This window comes from Syngnathoides biaculeatus, chromosome 17 (assembly GCF_019802595.1).
Source record: "Syngnathoides biaculeatus isolate LvHL_M chromosome 17, ASM1980259v1, whole genome shotgun sequence".
NCBI lineage: Eukaryota > Metazoa > Chordata > Actinopteri > Syngnathiformes > Syngnathidae > Syngnathoides > Syngnathoides biaculeatus.
Window position 1 is genome coordinate 23,494,906 of NC_084656.1, and position 11,726 is coordinate 23,506,631.

The 11,726-nt window shown below is 53.2% G+C and overlaps 2 protein-coding genes across 7 annotated transcripts; one reads left to right on the forward strand and one right to left on the reverse strand.

The window, feature by feature from the left end:
* Positions 1-100: 100 nt before the first annotated feature.
* Positions 101-4,077, reverse strand: LOC133490883 (hyaluronan and proteoglycan link protein 1-like). 2 transcript variants are annotated; one of them, XM_061801506.1, is made up of 6 exons: positions 3,998-4,077; positions 2,640-2,756; positions 1,883-2,046; positions 1,611-1,809; positions 1,128-1,430; positions 101-758 (listed from the first exon to the last, which is right to left on the reverse strand). In XM_061801506.1, the coding sequence occupies exons 2-6, from the start codon at positions 2,752-2,754 to the stop codon at positions 469-471; spliced, it is 1,071 nt and encodes a 356-aa protein (XP_061657490.1). In that variant the 5' UTR covers positions 2,755-2,756; positions 3,998-4,077; the 3' UTR covers positions 101-468. The 2 variants fall into 2 exon arrangements, with proteins under 2 accessions (XP_061657490.1, XP_061657489.1); XM_061801505.1 differs by having other exon boundaries at positions 1,128-1,809.
* Positions 4,078-5,849: 1,772 nt separating this feature from the next.
* Positions 5,850-9,172, forward strand: cetn3 (centrin 3). Of its 5 annotated transcripts, none has more exons than XM_061801520.1 (5): positions 5,850-6,020; positions 7,213-7,354; positions 7,979-8,093; positions 8,158-8,349; positions 8,630-9,172. In XM_061801520.1, the coding sequence occupies exons 1-5, from the start codon at positions 6,007-6,009 to the stop codon at positions 8,671-8,673; spliced, it is 507 nt and encodes a 168-aa protein (XP_061657504.1). In that variant the 5' UTR covers positions 5,850-6,006; the 3' UTR covers positions 8,674-9,172. The 5 variants fall into 5 exon arrangements, with proteins under 5 accessions (XP_061657504.1, XP_061657502.1, XP_061657503.1 ...); XM_061801518.1 differs by lacking the exon at positions 5,850-6,020 and adding an exon at positions 6,098-6,249; XM_061801519.1 differs by lacking the exon at positions 5,850-6,020 and adding an exon at positions 6,203-6,249 and having other exon boundaries at positions 7,216-7,354.
* The last annotated feature ends 2,554 nt before the right edge of the window (positions 9,173-11,726 follow it).

Below are 11,726 nucleotides of genomic sequence, written 5' to 3' on the forward strand. Positions count from 1 at the left end.
TATTGACGTATGAAAAATTCATTTTCAGATGTTTATTGTTTGACGGCACAAACGCATTCCCCTTTTGATCGTTTTTTTCCCTGAACTTTTGGCAGGAAGTAACAGGCAAAAAAGGCCGAATTGGAAAAGGATGCCGTCCCGCTCATCCCGCGGCTATCGGGACTGGCGACCGCTCCCGTTTGCTTCGCCCCCGGCGGGCTCTGACGCCTCCATTTTTGCGAGCGTGACCAATCTTGTCGTATTTTACCGGAACTTATCTTAGGTCAGGATGAGGCCCGATTCTGTCCCGCTTGCGTTTTTATTCACCAGAAACTTTGACCTTTGACATTTCTTCTCACTGATTGGCTGCGTGATGACAACCCAAAATAACAACAAGAAAAACGTTTTTCGGGTGGGTGGGGGGGGGGGGGGCGGCGTCAGGCAGAAGCGATCTGCGTTTGTGCGTTTTTCTGCTCGCGGGTGCGTTCCTCAGTGCCCCCCCCTGAAGCAGTAGACGCCGAAGCGCTGGCGCTCCTCGTCGGGGAAGCCGACGAAGCCGACGACCGGACCGTCGGGGCCGCACCGGGGGCGGGGCCTGGCGATAGGGTAGCGGACGCTGGCGTCGTGGAGCCAGCCGGCGTCGCAGCGGTCGTAGCCTGCCAGCTTCCAGGCGGCGTACATTTGGCCCACCTTGGCCAGGCGGGCGCCGTCCCGCTCGCACGCCGCCGCCGCCTCGGCGAACGTCAGCTTGGCCGCGTGCGGCAGGAAGTAGAATTCACCTGGAGCGGGCACAGCAGAAGCTTGATGTACGTTCGGCTTGGTGTCACGTGAAAGTCACTTTTGAAATGGTTCACTTGTTTTAGAATTCATTGTCGAATTTGAATTTGAGTCCTTTTGTCCCTCAGTGTGACCCGTACGGTCCGGTACGGTGTGTGGCGCTGTCGCATTTTGAGCCCAAATGTCCCCGACGATGTCCCGTTTGGTTTACGTGGCGACGGTGTTCCTCGTGTCGCCTTTTTTTTTTTTTTGCCGTTACGGCTGCATAAAATCTCGCCTTTCGGATTAATGTGGGACCCGCTTTGTCCCGCGTGGCCCCCTGCTGGCCCGGAGGCCTTCGCCCCCTGTTACCAAACTCGCACTTTGCTCACCTTTGAAGTGCGACGTGAAGCAGAAGACGTCGTAGCGGTCCTTGTCTTTGTCCCCCGGCCCGTAGCTCCGCACGCCCGGCGGCGCCTTCCCGCCGCCGCAGGGCTCCCTGGGGGAGGTCACGGGGTAGCGCACGGAGCCGTCGCTCAGCCAGCCGGCGTTGCACCAGTTCAGGCCCCCTCGCCAGGCCCGCCGCAGCTGCTCCGGCGACGCCACGGCGCCGTCCTGCTCCCGGCAGGCCCGCTCGGCGTCTCGGAACGTGAGCTTGTAGCGACCCGTGCGGGGAAAGTACGGGAACACCACGCCTGGGACGGGCCCGGAGATTCGTTTCGATACGGAAAAAAACGCTGACCCGAAGCCGCCCCTGACCTGAAACGTTTTTGCTTTGAAGCGGCCAATCGGGGCTGGTTTGAGCCGTTTCCAGGGATCCCCCAAATAACTGCCAACGTTTCCGTCATTTCGGCCCGAGTTAGGGAACGGCTCACCTTCCAGGTCCAGCGACACCAGCGCCGCGGCGTCCTCCAGGCCGTCGACGACCTCGCACTTGTATCTCCCGTAATCGTCCAGCGCGACGTCACGGATGAGCAGCGACGCGTCCCGGGGGGAGGAGCCTCGCAGCCTGACGCGGCCGCGGAAGCGGCCGTAGCTCCTCTCGCGGGAACCCACGGCGGCCAGGACGTCCACCTGCGGTCAGACGCCACCTCCTGGTCACCCGAGCAGACGCCGACAACGCGGCGGCGTTTGGCAACAACGGAACCTCCGTCAGGAAGTCGGATGTCAGCTTGGTCCACTTGATCCTCATCTTCGGGGTGAGCGCCGGCGATCGGTCCCTGTGGACGGCGCACGGCAAGGCGGCGTCGGCGCCGCGCCGCGACAGCACGCGGGACGGCTGCGACGTCGCCGACAGCGAGGGAGCGTTTTCTGCCGGCCCAGAACACACGCGGATGGGACACAAAGCTCTCGCGTTACAAGCGGAGGACGAGTACGGAGTCGCTTTTTTGACTTGAATCCAGCGGGCGTCGCGCCTGCCCTCGCCCCCTGGGGGCAGCGCAACTGACACCATGGCTGAAGGAGGAGCTTGCAAATGCTCAATAAGGTGCACTAATTCTTTGTGTCTGCGTGAGTTGACGTTTTTGTTTTTTTTCGTTCGTTTTGTTTCGTTTTTCCATTTTTGTTCGACGACCCGTTGCTTTTAAGGAGTCACACTCGAGGCCCGGGGGCCAAATCCGGCCCAGCGCTTCATTTTCTGTGGCCCGCTGAAGCAAATCATTTGCATCAACACTTCCAACAATGTCTAAATACTGATCAACTTTCCATTTTGGATCGCAAATGTGCTTATCGATGTTTCGGCTGTTGACAACATCTTTTTTTTTTCCCCTCCTGGGATCTCCGCCACACGAACGCCGACGTTAAGCAAGCGAGCATCAATTCTGATCACAGTCGAGTCGACGTGCGTTGATTTTTCTCGAGGGCCCCACGCGGCCGGCCGGGGTCGCCGCGGGGTCGCGCCTCACCCGTCACGCGGACGCTTCTGGAAACTTCGGGCTCGCGACGACGAGATCGGGAGCCGTCGGCGGCGCTCAGCGTCGTCAACGCCAAGATCAGCGCAGGAATCGCACCGATCGTCATCGCTGCACAAAAAAGACAAAATTGCACTTGGCTCGTTTGATGAGGACCGCCAACTTTTCCCTTGCCGCGTTACTTCTCTTGGCCTGCAGGTGGCGCGTGGTTGCCGAGAGTACCAGTAGTAGTGTTTTTTTTTTTCGTTTTTTTCCCTCCACGCAGCCCCCCCAAAGGCACACGCAGCAAAACAGACAAACACTTTCAGAAACACGCGCGCAAAAGTACACACATCCACACAAACGATAACAAAAACACAAACATGGCCGTGCTCGAGCGTCATTTGTTGTCGTTGACGCCAGGTGGCGCACGCGCACACGATGAACGCGACTTCACGATCGAGGCCGCCGTTTTTTTTTTTGTTTTTTTTTTTTGGAAGAACACTCAAAGTAAACTTGACGACTAAAAGAAACCAAATAAGGAGAAGAACGCTTCAGCCGGGAAGGACACACGATTGTGTCCTTCTGCTACACCGGACGCAGCGTCGGAGGTTCGAATCCCGAGCGTGCCTGTGTGGAGTTTGTGACGTTTCTCTTGTTTTTCTTTGATTAATTTCCTCCCACATCTCCAAGCTAAAACGCAAATTTGCAAATTGCCCCTCAAAGTGTGATTGTGAGCGCGACCGTCATCTGTCGCCACGCGGCCCGCCATCGGCCGGCGACCGGTTCGGAGGGCAGCCCGCCTCCTGCCCCGCGAGAGCCGAGATGAACGAGACCGGCCTACGCTCGGCTAAAACGGACCGGACTAGGCGAGCCAAGACTGAATTTGGCCGGAGTTGGATTTGGACTGAACTCGTCGAGTTTAGACCGTATTGGACCGAAATCCACGAGAGGCGAGCAGGATCGACTGGACTGCACTCGACAGGCCGGAGTGGACTAAATGAGACTGAGCTCAAAGTCCGTGGACCCGAAGGGACCGGGTGGATCCTGGCTGGACTGAATTAGACGGGACCCTCCGATGAATTCTCGCGGCAAGATGCGGAGTGGTCGTGGGCCGCCGCTTTCTTGTGGTTATTCGTTCAGAAATTGAAAAAAGAAAGCAAAAGAAAAGAGAGAAGGCCCCCCCCCCCCACCGCAACTCACACCGTTCATGCGCAACATTTCCACGTTATCCGTCTTGCTATCAAAAATCGGAAAGTGGATTCAAAATTGCAAATATTCTTCTCGGCTTTATTTGCATGTGAGGGGGCAGCGGGTGGGGGGGGGGTCGCTGGGCGGCCGCAAAGAAAGACGGCAGACGCATGGAAACTCACCTTTGACCTGCCGTGGACGTGCAGAAGCCGACGTTTACCTCTCTGGCGGCGGAGACGCCACTGAAGACAAAAGTGTTAAGGGAACCAGCGAGGGGGGGGCGAAGAGGAGCAAGAGGAGGAGCCGGCAACAGTGAAGGTGGGCCGACGCACTGAAGATGAGGACACGCTTTTTATTAGATTACTAATCAAACACACTTTTCTGCTTTTACGGCAACTCGTCAAACGTTCAGCCCACACAAACAAAAAAAAAAAAGAAATTCTTTCAGATAACAGAACAATTTCATATACGGTAGCGATCAGACAAAATCTGGAGGGCTTTGGGAAGCCCTCCCAAATCGCCACCAAATTTCTGGGGCTGAATTTGCACCAATTCCGGAAAACGCCACAAAGCCTCATCAAAGGTTCGTGACAACGAGCCAAAATATTTTTATTTTTTTTGAGCTTTCTTTTTTTTTTTTCTTCTTCTTCTGCAGTCGGACAAAATGAGTTTTGTCTTTTTGCCGAGCCCTGCAAATGTCCCAAACCGCCAAAAGAGGCGGAGCCAATAAAAAGATGAAGCGCTCAAGTCATCGAGCCGGAAGGGGAAAAAATCGGTGACCTTCACGGTCGCCGCAGTAAAACTCGGGAAAAGGTCAGCCATCTTGGATTTAACGCTGACGAGCAACGAACGAGGCGACGGAATACGAAAGCTGACAAGCGAAGAAAATGAACGAGAAAACAAAAAGGAATAGAAAAGAAGTCGCTTGCAATCGCTTCAACGTTAGCGTCCGGCCTTGTCAGTTTAGCCTTTTAGCATCGATGTTAGCTTCCAACGTTCCTTTCCAATATAGCCTCGAGTGTTAGCTTACAGTGGTAGCTTCTGGAGTTGGCTTTGAATGTTTGGCCTAACAAGACGTCAGTCGTCCTCATTCTTTTGTTGTTCAGTTTTCTCAAAAAAGAAAACTGAATTTGGAGGGTTTTATTCAGGCACGGGGCGTTAAATGTTGAGCAACATTTGTGTGACGACAACACGCGAGTGTCCCGCCCGGCATTGGATCATCCGCCGGCCTCGACCTCGGCGTCGGACTCGGGCGGGCCCATAAATGTGTTTTGTTTTGCAGTTCTTGCCCAGTCAAGCAAAAAATGAGGCCCCGAAATATGATTACTGATTATTTATTTATTTTTTTTGCCATTCTTCACGTCTTTTTGACTTTTATCACTACAAAGCTCGTCCGGCTGCCGCCGCGGGAAGAGGAAGCCGGCGAAGAGCGCCGACTTTCCTGGGATGCCGCTTCCTGCGACTATCTGCGAGCACACATGTGGGGGGGGGGTCGCGATAAGCGCCCATGGGAAGCAAACGCAACGAGCGTCTCAGGAAATGGGCCGCACACGTTTCCTGTGTGCGTCTCTGTCGCGACTCGCCACCGGGGGCGGCAGAAACATGCTGCAAAAAACGTTTTCCCAAATAGGAAAGATAAAGCTGTGAGTAATGTCTGTCCACATGTGTTGAAATCGTGAAAGGGTCTCCCTGTGGTGGTCAACATAATCCAACACGGAATGAACACAAAAGTGTCCATTTCATTTGAAACATAAAAAAAAAAAAAAAAAAAACACCTTAGTCCCCCCCCCCCCCCCCCCAAAAGGACCCTCTGTCGGCTACTTCTGTTGAGGCCACTCTAGTAATATTAGATTCTATTTCTGTATAATGATATGTTTACCCGATAATACCCGTTCGGTAATCATATAATTTCAGACAAATGAAATTTGTATATCAGTGACGTTTCCCATCCACGCTTCCCTGGGCAAGATAAACAACAACAACAACAACGGCACGGACCAATCAGGGCTCTCGAAATCAGTCACGTCATGAGTTGTCGACCAATAGGAAGCCTGCAACCGCGCGCGGCCCAAAAGGTTTCGGGCTCTCAATGGCGACGTTGGTGTAGTTTTGTGCTTTTTATCCTTTGTGAGAATGTTTGAGGTTTAAGCAAACCCGACGCGGCTCCGCGAGCGTCCCCGCAGGCGCCGGCATGAGCGAGTCGAGGTGAGTTCAACTTGGCGACGTTGTGGCTGGAGCTGACGGAAGCTAACGTTAGCCTAGCCTGCTAGCTCGCTCGTAGACGAGAGCAAAAAACGTGTCACAATTAAATGTCGTCGTCGTCTTCGTCGTCACGTCACGCGACAGGACGACGCTTGTGGCGGCCTTGCGCTCGCCATGCAAGCGCCGAACGGATCGTTACGATGAGGCGCCAAGACGCGGACGATTCGCCAACGTAGGCCACGACGACGGGAAGCTAGCGGGGCTCGTTTGTGCTTCGCGGTTCGGTTCCGCCGGAACCTTTGGGAAGCGAGTCGTCGCCGTGCCAGCAGAATCGAACCTCGTCAATTTGAATAGTTTGGATTCGGTTTTGGCACGTCCAAACGAATCGCAGCGCCACCTCGATGTCGATGCGAAATGACGTCACATTTGCCTTTCGTGTGTCTGGCGTGGCGTCATGACCGGTACCACGTGCAACTTTTACAATTGGATCCCGGCACAGCATTTGCAGGAAGATGTTGTGAATTGAGAGGAATTTGCTCGCTCGGGCTCAAAGTGCAGAACGAACCCTCGCCAAGGAAATCTGAAGAAGAACTCGAGCAAGCGTCCCGGTCCGGTCCCGGTCCCGGTGGAAAAGTGGCACCGGCGTGTGTTTGAAACCACGTTTGGATGTTGCGTTTTTCCCTCTGAAGTGGACTGCAAAATCCTTGCTTGGGGTCAAAGGGGAGCGCCATGACTTCCAATGGCAAAGTCAAGGAAACTGAAAATCGGCACGCAGAAATGTCTGCTTCTGGCGCAGTCTTGGGATGAAGTTTCAAGTGTTGATAGAAACTCGCATCTTTGGTTGCAGTCCTCTTTCCGCACGGTTTGAATTTTGGTGGATGCAGTTTTTGGTTTTGGAGGCGCAGCAAGATTCGGGCTGGCCCGAAGTCCGCTGTTAACCCGAACCGAAATCGCGCCGGGTACGGAAAATGGCCGACGAACCTGTTCTAAAAACTTCAATCAAGTTTGCCGTTACTTCAGAGGGAAGCCGGCGTCTCGCTCGCTCGCTCGCGCCCGGCGGACTCGATTTCCGCAACTTTTTTTTTTTTTTTTTTTTTTAAATATCGGTGACCTTCCATCCAGATAAATTAGGAGACGCAGAAACTGTTCACCTCCAAAAGCTGACGAACAAAACGCCATTTTGTCTTTTGCGCAGCAGCAGCAGCGACGCGTTCGCCGACGGCGGCAAACGGAAGAAGAGGAAGGAGCTCAGCGACGAGGAGAAGCACGAAATACGAGAAGCCTTCGAGCTGTTCGACACGGACAAGGACAACCGCGTCGACTACCACGAGTTGAAGGTCAAACGTTTCTGTTGCTAGGACCGGGAAAAAGGAAATCTCAGACGGGTCGGAACTGGCGGGAGGTGTTTGCGTGCGTTCCGCGTTGAAAAAAAATGTAACAGCCGCAGAAGTTCAACTCGATCTGGCTCGCTTTAAGGGAAAAAAAACAAAAGTATGATTTGAATGGAAAAGGCGAGCAGAAGTTGAGGTGAATCCAGCCGCAGCATTTTTTGCACAATGCACCTTGAATTGCATTCGCTCCAAATTTGAGCAAAAATCATGAAAGTTAAGGCAAAAGATTTGCTGTCGCGGGCCACAGAAAATGATTTGGCCCCGGGGTCTGGAGTTGGACACCCGCGGTCCAAACGATTGTCAATGAATTTGATCGTCCGTGAGTGGCCAATGGATGAATTGATTATTGCTCATCTGGTTGTCGGTGCAATTTATGCACGTGAGCCGGTACCCTCGTCAAACTCGGGAAATGGCTTTTAAAAGAAAAAAAAAAAAGACAAAGTTTTCCACTCCCACCCCAAGTCGGCTTTCCCGGTCGTCTTAGTGGGGCCACTCCAGCTTTTCCCGGTAGCGAATTTGGGCACATTTCCCAGCTTCTGAGTTGTCCTCCTTTGGATTGGCCACCACCAGGTGGCGATGCGAGCGCTGGGCTTGGAGGTGAAGAAGGCCGACGTGGCGCAGATCCTGAAGGACTACGACACGGACGGAAGCGGCAAAATAGCCTTTGAGGACTTCAATGAAGTGGGTGAGTAAGCCCTCCCTTCAAGGACCGCCGCCCCACTGAGCCGACCCACTGGGCCCGCCCGCAGTGAGCGAGCTGATCCTGGAGCGCGACCCCAAGGAGGAGATCCTGAAGGCCTTCCGGCTTTTCGACGACGACGAGTCGGGAACCATCAGCCTGAGGAACCTGAAGCGCGTGGCCCGGGAACTCGGCGAGAACGCCAGCGACGAAGAACTGCGCAGCATGATCGACGCCTTCGACGGCGACGGGGACGGCGAAAGTAAGTCGCCGCCTACCCGCGTCTGAAAATCTCCTGGCTCGACTTGTGTGCGGGCGCGATTGCGTGTCAATGTTAAGCTCGTCGGGGCTGACCCGATCAATCCAGGCCTCCGTTGCCCGATTTCGTCTGCCACTTCACGGGTTTGGCATATCGCTTGGGCGGTCCCAACGCAAACCGTAGCGCAGGGTGGCCGTCAAAATGTCGCATTTTTCGCCGGCTGAATGCGGCGACACGGCGCACCTTGACGGGAAGTGACGGCGTGCGTTTGTCCGTCCGACAGTCAACCAGGAGGAGTTCCTGTCCATCATGAGCGGAGCGGCGTGAAGGTCGCTGGGAGGTCGCGACCCGGTGAACTTTGAACGGGGCAAAGTCGCCGGATGGTTTTTATTTATTTAAAAGACAAGAAAAGGAAAGCAAAGCAAAGCAACTGGATGACGTCCGACTCCACCAAAACACGACCCACCTTCAAATCCACGGCGCCGAGTCACCGTGGGTTGGACTATCTCTTCGGTTCAAATCCCAGCGGCGTCTTTTGTTCCATAGCGCAAGAATATTTATTAAAACATCATGTTAATTATGAGCAAAGTGCTGCGGGTTTTTTATTCTTCTTATTTTAATTGGCATTTGTGGAGATCAGTCCAACTAAAAAAAAAAAAAAAGAGTGAAATAGATGCTATTGGGACAAGTGTCCAGTAGGGGGGCGCCAGAAACTAGGTCTCGGGCGCAAAATGGCAAAACTTGCTTGTGACATTTGACCTTTGCCGTTCGTACCTTATTTGAGGGTTGATGCACACTTTGTAAATAAAGATACTTTTCAAGTGGATTTGGTGACATTTCATCGAAATGTGGAAAAGAATATTGAGGAAAAAAGTCGTTTGACACGGTGGAAATCGACGATGCACAAAAAGCTGATAAAATCTGCTCGGGGGGTGGGGGTGGGGGGGGCTTTTACATATGTGTGTATGCTTTAAAAAACGGGTCAGTCCAAGCCCCGCCGAAATGCCCAGACACCTGGGACAAACGTGTCATACACAATCAGTGGAGTGCGACCTATGAGTGACATGAGAGGCAGTTTGCGTTTGTCGTTTTTTCCTAAATTGATAATTGCTAGCGCGCTATTGCTAACCGCTTAGCAAAGGCCAGTTTTACCGTCCCAAATAGTCGCCTCCATTCAGTGGCGACGGATCCGGTTTAAAGATTGAGGCCAGAATCAAATGCGTGTGGGGGGGTGGGGGTGGGGGTAATTTAGGTTGCCCCTCCCACCACATGTTAATTTACATAGCTCCTCCCACTACACCACACTTTCATTGTACACCTCGACCTGCGTCCTGCATGCTTTCCATCCTGTCCTGTTCTTCCCTGACGTGCTGCAACTCGACCCCCACACATTTGCATCTGATGTTATTGTACTCAATATGTAATCATTGAGTTTTCCGTCAATTTTTTTCCCTCTCCCTCCCCTGTGAAAAGGTTGCGTTCCACAGATTGTTTTTTCTCGACTCGACAAAGCTGCGCCCGAATAGAAAGAAGAAGCCCCAGTGGCAGGTTAAAAAGTCCACCGGGACGCCGTAAAACGTTTCGAACTAAAAGGGGACAGATGAAACTTTTTTTCTTGGAAGGTGCAATGAAATGCACAGAAATTGCATTTTAAGAATAATAATGAAATCGGGGGCCAGCGAGTACGTGTTTAAAATATTTCTGATTGATTTAAAAATGATTTGATCTGGACAGTCCTAAAATTGATGAGAACCAAGGTAAGTATTTCTTAAAGGCGGTTCTCTCTCTCTCCCCGTTTAGACACTCGTGTCTTTTTTTTGTTTTGTTTTTGTTTTTGAAGCTGACTGTAAAAGTGACTCGGACAGCAAAACTGTTGAATTTGCTTTCTTCATATTAGCCTCTAATGTGAAACGCCATAGACGAGCTAATTCACGTGAGCATCCCTTGCTTGGGAAATTTTGTCCCTGTAATCAAGCGCTTCTTTTAACATGGGCCTTTGTTCCCGCCGCGGCGCTGTGGAGCCTCAACCCGGCGGCGAGGCCTTTTGACGCTGAAGGTCGGCGGGGGGGGCGTGGCCTCGCACATGCTCAGCTGTCGGAGGCGACCCGCGCCGAGCCAGAAATAAACCCGGCCCGCGGTTCTTCTCCGGGCCCCCACCCCTCCTCTGCTCCTCGAGAAGAGAATTGAGAAAGTTTCACGCGATTGAATGTTTCCTTTTTTCACTTCATATTTTGATTTCCAAGTCAAGTCAGCAACTGTCGAAAGTGCAATCAAATGATCAGGAGGCTCCGACGTGGCTTCTTTTCCTCCATCGAGCCATTTTTCTGAGAAGATGAGCAAAATGTTTTATTTTCAAATGCGGACGTTTCATTCGACGACAGGGGAGGAAACGGGTCAGATGGCGGTGACCCGACAGAACCGACCGACCGACCAAGTCGGGGCCTTCTCTCGCTCTCTTTTTTTCCGTGCTCTTTTCTTTCACCGTCGACTTTTGACAACGGAAGCCAACCACGCAAGATGGCGGACGAGCAGCTGTCGGTCATGAGTGGGACGGGGAAGGCGCCTGCCCTTTGACCTTCAGTGCTTGGGGGCGTTTGCCGGAGTTTGGGGGAGGTCGGCGGCCTAGTCGGTGACGATTGACGGCTGAGAAGAAAGGAGGCGACCAATCGGACGTTGAGAAGAAGATTTTTGCGACCTGTGCGCTTAACATGTCCGCGTCAGTCACACTTTGGACCGACCGCAAAGTTTTTTTTAAATCCGCCGGCCGAGTGTCGGGTCAAAACGAAACCAAATCAAAGGGTCTGAGTTTGGGCATCGCCGGCGACGCCACGCCAGGTTTTCGAGGTCCGGACGGGTTTACGGTTGGCGGGGAAACTCGAGACCGCGGCCCGCGCGAGTCCTTCACGATCGGCTCGGCGGGGTGGCCGCTGTTTTGCAGAACCTCCCCTCCGGTCCGGTCCGTTGTCGCGTCGTTCACAATCGACAAAAGTTCTTCTGGCCCACCCCCCTCGCCGGTCCCGAGGCCCCTGAAAACTTGCTGGCAACTTGGACCTTCATGCAAAGGAAAGGAAAGAAAAATCCTTCAACATGGGAAACAAGCGCGCACACGCATTATGTACACAAAACATTTCTGTACTTACACACATCTGCACACACTCACGCGGACACACCGACACGTGCAATCGCACATTCTAACACAAACAGCCACTCGAGATGCACTCGCGCTTCTACACAAATTGCGACACACTCGCACACGTATCCCAACTCGCTGGGGTGCACACACGCAAATATTAGTCGCGTCCAAAGTTCCACTATGTGCTCGCTCAAGCACGGCCACGCATCATCAGTTGACACCTCAGCTAAATTTAGCGGGAGCGACG

Coding starts and splice junctions, on each gene's coding strand:
- LOC133490883 (XM_061801505.1), bottom strand. CDS start 2,754: ATGACGATCGGTGCGATTCCTGCGCTGATCTTGGCGTTGACGACGCTG. Junction 2,047..2,639: donor CAGAAGCGTCCGCGTGACGG/GTGAGGCGCGAC, acceptor CTGGGCCGGCAG/AAAACGCTCCCTCGCTGTCG. Junction 759..1,127: donor CTTCACGTCGCACTTCAAAG/GTGAGCAAAGTG, acceptor TGCCCGCTCCAG/GTGAATTCTACTTCCTGCCG.
- cetn3 (XM_061801516.1), top strand. CDS start 6,432: ATGACGTCACATTTGCCTTTCGTGTGTCTGGCGTGGCGTCATGACCGG. Junction 7,355..7,978: donor TCGACTACCACGAGTTGAAG/GTCAAACGTTTC, acceptor GGCCACCACCAG/GTGGCGATGCGAGCGCTGGG. Junction 8,350..8,629: donor CGGCGACGGGGACGGCGAAA/GTAAGTCGCCGC, acceptor TCCGTCCGACAG/TCAACCAGGAGGAGTTCCTG.